At 49.7% G+C, this 13031-nt stretch overlaps 1 protein-coding gene and 1 long non-coding RNA gene across 2 annotated transcripts in view; one reads left to right on the forward strand and one right to left on the reverse strand.

Annotated features, from left to right (window-relative positions):
• LOC309341326 overlaps positions 1-13031 on the reverse strand; it is a 223062-nt gene that overhangs the window by 103734 nt on the left and 106297 nt on the right. The window lies entirely within an intron of this gene.
• LOC309341181 (olfactory receptor 51I2-like) lies at positions 7060-8004 on the forward strand (the record flags this gene model as incomplete). The annotated part of the gene is made up of 1 exon (XM_081860703.1): positions 7060-8004. One exon carries the CDS (start codon positions 7060-7062, stop codon positions 8002-8004), a length of 945 nt encoding a protein of 314 aa, XP_081716829.1.

The following is a 13031-nucleotide window of genomic DNA, read 5'->3' on the forward strand; positions in this document are numbered from 1 at the left end:
TATAAATAGGTACCACTGTGGCAGGAAGGTAAATTGCATTTCCATGTGCTCTGGCTTCCATCACAGTGTCCCGTTGCATCAGAAGTGGTTTAGTCTTGCTGGCCACATGACCTGGAAAGCTGTCTGTGGACAAACATCGGCTCCCTCAGCCTGAAAGCAAGATGAGTGCCGCAACCCCATAGTCACCTTTGACTGGACTTTACTGTCCAGGGGTCCTTTACCTTTACCTTTTACCTCCTATGTCCATTGTCAGAGGCAGTGTGCATCTGAACACCAAAGTCTGGACATCACAGGTGGGGAGAGCGGCTCTTGTGCTCAGGTCCTGCTCATTGGGGCATCTGGTTTGGCCCGTGTGAGAGCAGGACGTTGGTCTAGACGGGCCACTGGCCTGATCCAGTAGGGGTTTTCTTATAAACAAACAAACAAAATCAATATTCATATTTCTCTTGGTGCAACCACCAATATAGGATTGCAGCTAATTAGCCACTTCACATAGCCAGTGCTTAAAATGTACAGATAAGACAGTGGAACTCAGTAATTGCACTGTTGCAGCTGCTGTGACCTAGTTTGCTGTGGGAGGATGGTGCTCAGCACTAGTTCTGCGCCCTGCAGAAATGTCTCCCTTGGCTTAGTGCCCATTGGTGTCCCCGCATGCTGCAAGAGGGACGTCTCATCTCCATTCCTCTCCAGGGATTCCCAAGAAAGCAGCATAAATCTTTACACAGCTGAGCCTCTGAAATGACTGGATCTTTCTCCTGGCCACCAGCAGAGACTAAAACGCTTCCATCCAGATGGGTCTTTTTATGCTCCAGGTGGAACTTGTTCTTCATCAGAGAAGGTTGCCACAAACTGCCTTCCGGCTTCAGGGATATTGATCCAGGATTCAGGGCTCATCCACTCTGGCCAGTGCTTTCTAGACACGGGACAAGCAGAAGTCTAGATGAGCCCAGAATCGCCATAATAGAGAACCTTGCTGAGGTATGGAATGGGCCTGAATATTCAAGGGCTGTGGCTCTGGAGTGTTGCAAGTGACAGGTGGGGGGAGGGGGGGTCAAATGGGCCAGATGCGCCCACTTTCTTTTAAAAAACCTTTCGGAATGTCTGTTGGTACCCATTATTTATTGGGATGTATTGGGATTTTTAAAAGAGGGTGTAATAATAATAATAATAATAATAATAATAATAATAATAATAATTCTTCATCAGAGAAGGTTGCCACAAACTTCAGGGGAGTCCAGCCCAGGAGGACTCCCCTGAGTGAGTGCCTGAGGGTCCTGCTCTTGCCACTTACCATCTGGCCTGGGGCGGGGCCTGAAGCCTCATAAGGACTGCTTGGTGCTTGCTGCCTGCTGCCCAGGAGGACTCCCCTGAGTGAGTGCTGGAGGGTCCTGCTCTTGCCACTTACCATCTGGCCTGGGGCGGGGCCTGACAGGCCTCATAAGGACTGCTTGGTGCTTGCTGCCTGCTGCCCAGGAGGACTCCCCTGAGTGAGTGCCTGAGGGTCCTGCTCTTGCCACTTACCATCTGGCCTGGGGCGGGGCCTGACAGGCCTCATAAGGACTGCTTGGTGCTTGCTGCCTGCTGCCCAGGAGGACTCCCCTGAGTGAGTGCCTGAGGGTCCTGCTCTTGCCACTTACCATCTGGCCTGGGGCGGGGCCTGAAGCCTCATAAGGACTGCTTGGTGCTTGCTGCCTGCTGCCCAGGAGGACTCCCCTGAGTGAGTGCTGGAGGGTCCTGCTCTTGCCACTTACCATCTGGCCTGGGGCGGGGCCTGACAGGCCTCATAAGGACTGCTTGGTGCTTGCTGCCTGCTGCCCAGGAGGACTCCCCTGAGTGAGTGCCTGAGGGTCCTGCTCTTGCCACTTACCATCTGGCCTGGGGCGGGGCCTGACAGGCCTCATAAGGACTGCTTGGTGCTTGCTGCCTGCTGCCCAGGAGGACTCCCCTGAGTGAGTGCTGGAGGGTCCTGCTCTTGCCACTTACCATCTGGCCTGGGGCGGGGCCTGACAGGCCTCATAAGGACTGCTTGGTGCTTGCTGCCTGCTGCCCAGGAGGACTCCCCTGAGTGAGTGCCTGAGGGTCCTGCTCTTGCCACTTACCATCTGGCCTGGGGCGGGGCCTGAAGCCTCATAAGGACTGCATGCGGCTTGCTGCCTGCTGCCCAGGAGGACTCCCCTGAGTGAGTGCTGGAGGGTCCTGCTCTTGCCACTTACCATCTGGCCTGGGGCGGGGCCTGACAGGCCTCATAAGGACTGCTTGGTGCTTGCTGCCTGCTGCCCAGGAGGACTCCCCTGAGTGAGTGCCTGAGGGTCCTGCTCTTGCCACTTACCATCTGGCCTGGGGCGGGGCCTGAAGCCTCATAAGGACTGCATGCGGCTTGCTGCCTGCTGCCCAGGAGGACTCCCCTGAGTGAGTGCTTGAGGGCCCTGCTCCTTCCTGCCACTTACCATCTGGCCCAGGGCGGGGCCTGACAGGCCTCACTAGGACAGTGTTACTGCAGGAGGGGCACAGAGTGTTTTTAAAATGTTTTTTTAAAAAAAATTCTTTTGGATTTTTTGTATGTGGGGGGTGGGGGGGGGATGGATGTTTGGTTGGGTTTGGGGAATTTTTTTTTTTTTTTTTGATGATCTTGTAATTTTTACATTTTTTGTTTGTATTGTTTTATTAGTTTTGTTTGTTTGTATAAGTTGTTATTTTGTTCTTAGGGGGAGGGGTCAGGGCTGCCGGGGAGTGGGCCCCAGCCCACAAAATGGCTGGGGCATGTTCCACAGGGGGGAATGCACTGGGACAACCGATCTCAGTGATCACGGGTAGGAGGAGGAGTTACGCTAAGACCAGACCATGTCATTACAGAGGAGGCAGGTTTAGTCGTTGTCTGAGGACTATTCCTGCCTCCGGGTCTGGTCCTGACCGGATGGATACTAGAATCAGCAAGGGATACCCACATGACCTGAAAGTGTTGCTGTGCAATGCCAGGTAAATGATTCATAAGACCACTGCCATCCATGACTTGATCATGGATGGAGGATTTGATCTGGCATGTGTAACAGAGACTTGGTTGGATGAAGCAGATGGGCCTGCCCTTGCCGCTGCTTGCCCACCAGGTTTCTCTTACGCACAGCAACCCAGGTCATGTGGGCGGGGAGGGGGGGTTGCAGTGATTTTTAGGAAGTCATTAGTCTGCACCAGGCGTCCTATTGGGAAGACCCAGTTTTCTGAGTGCATGTTCTGGAAGTTGGGCAATAGGGGCAGTACAGGATTCCTACTGGTGTACCGACCTCCCCGCTGCACCAAGGATTCCCTGCCCGAGCTGCTTCAGGTCGTGGCGGATATGCTCCTGGAGACACCTAGCCTGGTTGTCCTGGGGGATTTTAACATCCATGCCGACACGACCTTACAAGGGGCCGCTCGGGACTTCGTGGAAAGCATGGCCTCCATGGGGCTGTCCCTGAATAAGTCTGGCCCAACTCATAGCCACGGACATGCCTTAGACTTGGTGTTTACCTCTACGGATGCTGGTGATCTGACATTAACTAAAAGTGAAACAAAAGAAGTGCCATGGTCAGATCACTTCCTGGTGCAACTGGACTTCTCCGCAACCCTTCCCCTCCGCAGGGAGGTGGGACCGATTCGGATGGTCCGCCCCTGCCACTTAATGGATCCAATTGGCTTCCAGAGAGTGGTAGGGGATGCTCTATCCCAAGTTGATGGCCTTTCAGCTGATTCCCTGGTGGCCCGCTGGAATGCGGAGTTAACCAGGGCTATTGACTGTCTGGCTCCGAAGCGCCCTCTCCGATTGCATGGAGCCCGGACAGCCCCGTGGTTTTCCCCGGAGCTGAGGGTGATGAAACAATCGTTGAGACGGCTAGAGCGCCGGTGGCGGAAAACTCATTCTGAATCAGACCGGACACGGGTTAGAGCTCAACGTCGAGCCTACCAAGTGGCAATGGCGACGGCGAAGAGGGCCTTCTTCACCGCCTCCATTGCATCTGCAGAAAACAGCAGCAGGAGACTTTTTCAGGTGGTTCGCAATCTATCAGAACCACCTGTACCAATGGGGCCTGGTAGGGACCCCAAGATCTCCTGCAATGCTTTTGCAAAGTTTTTTGCAGATAAAATCGCTCAGATTCAGAAGGAGGTAGACTCCACCGTGGGAGCAGGGCCAGGGCGGGAGAGTGCTAGAGTTCTGTCTGGTCCTGTTACATGGGATCAATTCCAATCTGTTACCTCCGAGGATGTGGACAGGCTGCTTGGACGAGTGAAACCGACCACCTGTCTCCTTGATCCTTGCCCATCCTGGCTGATAAAAGCGAGCCGGGAAGGGCTGGGCGATGGGCTTTGCGGGGTGGTGAACGCTTCCCTCCATGAGGGAGCCTTCCCAGACCCGCTGAAAGAGGCGGTCATTAAACCGCTTCTTAAAAAAACATCTTTAGACCCGGCCAATTTGGCCAACTATCGCCCAGTCTCAAATCTGCCATTCTTGGGCAAGGTGATTGAGCGGGTGGTTGCTGAACAACTCCAAGCACGCCTGGAGGAAACGGACCATTTGGATCCCTTCCAATCGGGATTCAGGCCTCACCATGGGACTGAAACTGCCTTGGTCGCGCTGGTTGATGATCTCCGGCGGGCTAGGGACAAAGGTGAGAGCTGTTTCCTAGTTCTGCTGGATCTCTCAGCGGCCTTTGACACCATCGACCATAACATCCTTCTGGACCGTCTAGAGGGGCTGGGAGCTGGGGGCACTGTTATACAGTGGTTCCGCTCCTTCCTCCTGGGCCGTGTCCAGAAGGTGGTGGTGGGGGATGAATGTTCAGACCCCTGGGCTCTCACTTGTGGGGTGCCTCAGGGTTCTGTCCTCTCCCCCATGCTTTTTAATATCTATATGAAGCCGCTGGGAGAGATCATCAGGGGGTTTGGACTGGGTGTTCATCAGTATGCAGATGACACCCAGCTCTACCTCTCCTTTAAATCAGAACCAGTGAAGGCGGTGAAGGTCCTGTGTGAGTGCCTGGAGGCGGTTGGAGGTTGGATGGCGGCTAACAGATTGAGGTTGAATCCTGACAAGACAGAAGTACTGTTTTTGGGGGACAGGAGGCGGGCAGGTGTGGAGGATTCCCTGGTCCTGAATGGGGTAACTGTGCCCCTGAAGGACCAGGTGCGCAGCCTGGGAGTCATTTTGGACTCACAGCTGTCCATGGAGGCGCAGATTAACTCTGTGTCCAGGGCAGCTGTCTACCAGCTCCACCTGGTACGCAGGCTAAGACCCTACCTCCCCGCGGACTGTCTCGCCAGAGTGGTGCATGCTCTAGTTATCTCACGCTTGGACTACTGCAATGCGCTCTACGTGGGGCTACCTTTGAAGGTGACCCGGAAACTGCAATTAATCCAGAATGCGGCAGCTAGACTGGTGACTGGGAGTGGCCGCCGGGACCACATAACACCGGTTCTGAGAGATCTGCATTGGCTCCCAGTACGTTTCCGAGCACAATTCAAAGTGTTGGTGCTGACCTTTAAAGCCCTAAACGGCCTCGGTCCTGTATACCTGAAGGAGCGTCTCCACCCCCATCGTTCAGCCCGGACACTGAGATCCAGCGCCGAGGGCCTTCTGGCGGTTCCCTCATTGCGAGAAGTGAGGTTACAGGGAACCAGACAGAGGGCCTTCTCGGTAGTGGCGCCCGCCCTGTGGAACGCCCTCCCATCAGATGTCAAAGAGATAAAGAATTACCTGACGTTCAGAAGACATCTTAAGGCAGCCCTGTTCAGGGATGTTTTTAATATGTAATGCTGTACTGTTTTTAATACTGATTGGGAGCCGCCCAGAGTGGCTGGGGAAACTCAGCCAGATGGGCGGGGTATAAATAATAAATTATTATTATTATTATTATTATTATTATAATTTATTATTTATACCCAGCCCATCTGTCTGGGTTTCCCCAGCCACTCTGGGCAGCTTCTAACAAAATATTAAAACACAGAGTCTGTTAAAACATTAAAGGGCTGCCTTCAGATGTCTTCTAAAAGTTTGGTAGTTATTTTTCTCTTTGACATCTGATGGGAGGGCATTCCACAGGGCGGGGGCCACTACCAAGAAGACCCTCTGCCTGGTTCCCTGTAACTTGGCTTCTCGTAAGGAGGGAACCACTGAGGGTGCTGGACCTCAGCATCCGGGCAGAATGATGGGGGTGGAGACGCTCCTTCAGGTCTACTGGACAGAGGCTGTTTAGGGCTTTAAAGGCCAGCACCAATACTTTGAATTGTGCTCAGAAACGTACTGAGTATTGAGATGCTTCAGTACTAGGGCTTACTCATATTTTATCCAGGCCAAGGTTTTAAAGCTCCATGTCTGAGCGAGGTTTTTTCTTGTGTGTCCTGGCTTCCACCCCAAGAAAAACTTGTGTTTCACTGCTGAATCAGAGCAAGTGGATTGCTGTTTGCTCCAATTCACCGGTAAAACGTGGGTTTTCCCATTGAAAGTGTCAGGACAAAAAACAGCCGCCACCACTTAGACATGGAGTTGCTGAGGTCTGTCATGCGCATGATGCGCAAACTCTGCAGATCCGTATGTTCCGGTGTCGGTTGCCATCGGTCGCTGTGATGTTTGGGCTGAAGAAAACTTTTGAAGCTCCCAAACAAAAGACCAGGAGGGAGAGAACATGCCAGTCGGGCACATGCTTCTGCCAGGGTCCTACTCAAGTGTAGGCTAAACTCCTGACAGGAGTAAGCTTGATTTCTGCTGCTCCAGAGAGCACAACCAAAACAAATGGATTCAAATTGCATGGAAGGCGATGCTGAGTAAACAGTGAGAGCTGTTCAACCATGGAATGGACTCCCCTGGAAGGTGATGGACTATTCTTCATTGGAGAGACAGTTTGGATGGCCATCTGTCAGAGATGTTCTAGCTCTGATGCCTGCTTGCAGGGAGTTGGACTAGATGGCCCTTGGGGTCCCTTACAACTCTAAATATCTATGATTCTATGAAACTCCCATGTTGATGATGAGGCCTTTTCCTCCCTTATGTCCATCCAGGTGCTGCTGAATGGGAGAACTTGATCGCTCACCATGGAGCTGCTCAGAAACCAAAGCTCCCTCCATTCTACGTTCCTCCTCACAGGCATCTCAGAACTGCAGTCCAGAAATATCGGGGTCTCCATCCCTTTCTGCTTTGCCTATGTGGTTGCTCTCTTGGGGAATAGTGCTATATTCCTAGTGATTGTGAAGGATCGGAGCCTCCACAAACCCATGTATCTCTTCCTCTGCATGCTGGCTGTGAGTGAGCTGGGGGTCTCCCTCTCTACCCTCCCCACAGTGCTGGGCGTCTTCCTGTTTGATGCCAGGGAGATTGGGCTGGATGCGTGCCTCAGCCAGATGTTCTTCATCCACTGCTTCTCCATCATGGACTCAGGGGTCCTCTGGGCAATGGCCCTGGACCGCTTCATAGCCATTTACAACCCTCTGCAATACACCACCATCCTGACCAACTTCAGGATTGCCATGATAGGCTCAGGGATTGCAGCGAAGAGCATTATCCTGCTGGCCCCACTGCCTCTTCTCCTGAGGAGGCTGCCATTCTGTAGGTCCAATGTGCTTGCTCACCCCTACTGTCTGCACCCCAATTTAATCCGGCTCCCTTGTGCAGACACCACCGTCAACAGCCTCTATGGGCTCTTTGTCTTGCTCTGTACATTCGGCCTCGATTCCCTGTTCATTGTCCTGTCCTACACAATGATCCTCAAGACCGTGCTGAGCATGGCCTCCAAGGAAGGGCGCCTCAAGGCCCTGAACACCTGCGTCTCCCACATCTGTGCCGTTGTGATCTATTACACCCCAATGATCGGCCTGTCTATGGTGTACCGGTTTGGCAAGCATGCTCCACCTCTGGTTCACTCCCTGATGGCCAACATCTATCTCCTGGTCCCTCCTCTGCTGAACCCCATCATCTACAGCATCAAGACCAAGGAGATCCTCAAGGCATTTGGAAGGGCTCTCCATCGGAAGAAGTTCTGACATGGAATGGCAACAACCTGAACCATGATTTTATTTTCTGAGAATCCTCCAGAAAAACAATCTTTCAAAGGACCTGTTGATGGCATTTGACCACTGTACTGTTGAGAGTGTATTAACTTATGGTCTGTGTGTGTGGTTTGGGAGCTGCACGGTCAGGGGGAAAACAATGCTGTCCAGGGTTGCAAAGACTGCAGAGAGAATAATTGGGTGCACTCTTCCCACCTTGGATCAAATCTAGGCTTCCAGGTGCTATAAGAAAGCTGCAGACATAGTGCAGGATCGTGCACACCCCAGAAATGATCTCTTTCAGCTTCTGCCTTCTGGAAGAAGGTCCAGGGTTATAAAGACTAGGACTAGCCGCCTGAGAAACAGTTTCTACCCAAAGGCGATTTTGGTTTTAAATGCATTGTAAGGAGTCTCTATGGGAGTATATTGTATTTAAAAATGGGGTATCAGAGTTTTTAGGGGGCTAACCAGGTTGGGATAGCTAGGATAGCAGGCTTGTTGGTTTTGAATGTCTTATGTGTATTTTTTTCTTTCTTTCAATTCCATTGTTCTGTATGGGACAATGACAATAAAGATTATCATATTGTATCATATTGTATGATGAAGTCACATCCCAGCTTTTTCTCCAGGGAGCTCAATGTGGTAAACAGGGTTCCCCCTTCCCTTCCTTGCTCATCCATCTTTTCATTGACTACAGAATGCACTCACCTTAGCATGGTGGGACTGATCCATGTGGCAAATTCATTCATATGGGGGTGCAGTAGTTTGAGACCAGAAATGCCAGCCCCAGCCCCATAGAGAAAATTCTGTGGGTGTTAGTGACTCTTAAATGTACCCGAGAGACGGCTTTTGGCTATGATCAGTGCTTTTATTTCTAAAAACATGTTTAGGAGTACTCTCATTTTCCTACTCTTGTTGAAATACTGCCCCTCAATGAGGCCAGACTTAGATTCACAAAATGTTTAGGGGCATGTGTCCCCCTGAGTCCCCCCCCCCCAGAAAAAAGCACTGGCTATGCTTATTAAGATGGGACGCGGGTGGCACTTTGGGTTAAACCACTGAGCCTAGGACTTGCCGATCAAAAGGTCGGGGGTTCGAATCCCCACGACGGGGTGAGCTCCCGTTGCTTGGTCCCTGCTCCTGCCAACCTAGCAGTTCAAAGGCATGTCAAAGTGCAAGTAGATAAATAGGCACCGCTCCGGCGGGAAGGTAAACGGCGTTTTCATGTGCTGCTCTGGTTCGCCAGAAGTGGCTCAGTCATGCTGGCCACATGACCCAGAAGCTCCCTCAGCCAATATAGCGAGATGAGCTCTGCAACCCCAGAATCGGTCATGACTGGACCTTGTGATCAGGGGTCCCTTTACCTTTACCTTTATGCTTATTAAGAAATGACCATGCACTCCATAGGACTGTGCACTCACTGACATAAGTCATTTTGTTTTGCAAATCAATGCACACATGTATTTCCATTTATTGTTGCAGGGGTGTGTTTTTTTTTGGGGGGGGTGGTCCAGTCTGCATGATACTCTGAGTCCTGTATTTTTCCACATGGGAGCAAATAATCAAGGCTGCTTGTCAAAAGAAAAGAAAAGAAAACCCACATCGCTTTGCATCATCATTAATTATAATTACAATCATGTTATTTATATGCCTCTTATATGCATGATTGCCTTCTTGCATTTCTAGTTCCAATTGGTTCCAGTTAGGTGAAGCCTGCCTCTCTTCCTTCGCTGTCATTCTGCTTAGATCTCCTTTCAGCTCCCCTCCCCACTCTCTCCAGAAGCCTCTTGCCATCTCTTGGAGCCAAGGGTTTGGGGTCCAGTGCAGTCGTCAACCTTTCACCCATCCAGGTGTTCTATTCTTTTCTAAACTGCCTAGACCAGTGGTTGCCAACTGGTGGTTCACGTAACCTACCCGGGGGTTGGGGGGTCTTTGGCACCATTCACATAACAAGAACTACCACCGAGATGTCTACATTTTCAAAAGCAGGGAGTCCATGGCTTGGCTTTCGAAAGACAGGGGGTCTGCGGTGCTTAGCTAATTGGGAAGTTCATCAGTTTTGTTGATTAATTCAATGAAATGGTTTCAACTGGATTTCGGATAAATGTGCAATTAATTGTCACTGTCCTGAATTTCATTGTGCTTTTGTCTTCCTTGGTGGGTCTTGCAAGCCACTGTTGTGAATGACGCTTTTTACAGGGCAGGGGGCACTGGGGGTGAGTTCATGGAACCAAGGGGATGGCGGCCTGAAAAAGTTTGGGAACTGTTGGTCCAAGAATTTTATTGGCGGGTGGCCATATAATGACTAACAGCAACAATGAGGTCATATGAGTACTTCCTTTTCAGGCAAATGCTACTTTGAAGTCAGTCAGCTCTTGTTGCATCCAACAGGTGGTACAAGTCCCAGGTGATGGTCCTTTCTTTGTGTGGGTGACTAGACTCTCTCCACCTGAGGCAGGTGTCGATGGTGACCTTTGAAGTGATGTTTTCTTTTCTTTTTAAATGTAATTTTTATTTATTTTCCATTTAATATTATACATTCACATCATCTTTATCCACTATACTACCTTGGCTCTAAGAGCCTATTGACTTCCTTCCCAACCACCTCATGGCTTTCAAAATTAACCTTTATATCATTGCAATTTAAACATTTTCCAATTCTAATAACACTCATTACAGAATATCTCTAAAATTTAAATGAATAGAGAAAGATAGAAATTTCTTATTACAAGTCTTCAGACAACCTTGCTAGTGATCTTAATTGCTTACAATGATCTTTCAAATATCGTATAAATTTAGTCCAATCTTTTTGGAATACTTGATCGTGCTGGTTTCAGATTTTTCCCGTCAGCTTCGCCAGTTCTGCAAAGTCCATCATCTTCCTTTGCCACTCTTCTTTCGTTGGTACTTCTTGTTGTTTCCATTTACGGGCTAAAATAATTCTTGCCACAGTTGTTGCATACATGAATAGTCTTTTATCTTCCCTTGGTGTCTCTTCACCCACTAGACCCAATAGAAAGCTTCTGGTTTTTGAACAAAAGTATTTTTAAACATTTTCTTTAACTCATTATATACCATTTCCAAGAAAGCCTTTACTTCTTTGCAAGTCCACCGCGTCTGGTAAAAGGTACCTTCCCTTTCTTTACATTTCCAACACTCATTAGTTCTTCTCTTGTACATTTTAGCAAGTTTGGCTGGTGTTAAATACCACCTATACATCATTTTCATAACGTTTTCATGCATGCCTTCCTTCCACAACCTTTCCCAAGATTCTAACTGAATATTATATCCAAAATCTTTAGCCCATTGTGTCATCACCCTTTTGACCTCCTCATCCTTAGCGTGCCATACAGTTCCCATAATGGGAACTGTAGTCCAAAAAAAGCTGGAGACTCAAGTTTGGGAAACCCTAGATGTTTGAAAAGACAATTCCCGTTAGCCCCAGTCAGCACAGCTGTGCACTCAGCTCCACACAACATCCTTCAAAACCATCCCATGAGCTGTATGTAAGCAAACCATACAAGGCAGAGAGCAAACATATTATTTATTTAGTTATTAAATTTATAGACGGCCCTTCATCTGAAGATTTCAGTCCGGTTCACCAGACGAAAATACAGGATAAAAGCACAAATAAATAGTTGGAACAAAAGGAAAACAAGCCAATAACCCTCCTCCCACAATACATTTAAAAGAGCATCAGACGTCAATCAGCCAAAGGCCTGGTGGAAGAGGAATGTTTTTGCCTGGTGCCTAAAGGTGTATAATGAAGGCGCCAGGCGAACCTCCCTGGGGAGACCATTCCATAGACAGGGAGCCACTGCAGAGAAGGCCCCGTTCTCGTGTTGCCACCCTCTGGACCTCTTGAGGAGGACCCCACGAAGGAGGGCCTCAGAAGATGATTTCAGGGTCCAGGTAGGTTCATATGGAAAGAGACGTTCCTTGAAGTATTGCGGTCCTGAGCCATTTAAGGATCTATAGGTCAAAACCAGCACTCTGAATTGGGCCCAGTAACTATTTGGAAGCCAGTGCAGTCGGACCAGGATTGGTTTAATATTCTCAAACCGTCCTGCTTGGTGAGCAAACTGGCTGCTGAATTCTGCACCAGCTGAAGTTTCCGAACCATCTTCAGAGGCAGCCCTACGTAGAACACATTGCAGTAATCTAACCTTGAGGGTACCAGAGCATAGAACAAACTTAGCTGGTCTTTAAGGTGCTACTGGACATTTTTTTATTTATATAGACTACAGTAATTAGGCTATTCCTGTTCAGATAGGGGTATAGCTGGGCCACCAACCGAAGCTGATGGAAGGCACTCCAGGCCACCGAGGCCACCTGAGCCTCAAGCAACAGCAAAGGACCCAGGAGGACCCCAAAGCTACAAACCTGCTCCTTCAGGGGCAGCGTAACCCCATCCAGAGCAGGCAGCCTCCTGTCAGGAGCTCGTCCTACACTCGAGTAGGACCCTGGCAGAGACACATGCCCAAATGGCATGTTCTCTCCCTCCTGGTCGTTCGTTCGTGAGCTTCAAAAGCTTTCTTCTGCCTGAACATCACAAGTGACCGATGTCAACAGACACCAGCACACTTAGGGATCCGCAGAGTCTTCACAGCTTGTGTAACAGACCTCAGCAACTCAGCATTTTGGCTAATCTACTTTATTTACATATAAACACACACAGAGCACTGCAACACGGCTCCCTCTCTCTCTAGCATCAGACAGCAAAGAGAGAGAACAAAGGAGAGAGAACAAAGGAGAAAGAACAATAATCCCACTTCAGGAAACACAGTAACACAAACATCCTGTCTCCGTCACTTCCCACTCTGTGGAGTCAAAACATACACCGTCATGTAATAGACAACAATCCCATGATTGCAGTCATGGAGCAGGAATTCTAACACCTCCCACCCATCTAGTCTAAGGAAGCACAAACTAACAGCTGCCTCGGTCTTATCTGGATTGAGCTTCAGTTTGTTGGCTCTCATCCAGTCCATTACCGAGGCAAGACAACGGCCCAGCACTTC

This window comes from Podarcis erhardii (genome assembly GCF_964252035.2).
Source record: "Podarcis erhardii genome assembly, chromosome: 4".
Lineage (NCBI taxonomy): Eukaryota > Metazoa > Chordata > Lepidosauria > Squamata > Lacertidae > Podarcis > Podarcis erhardii.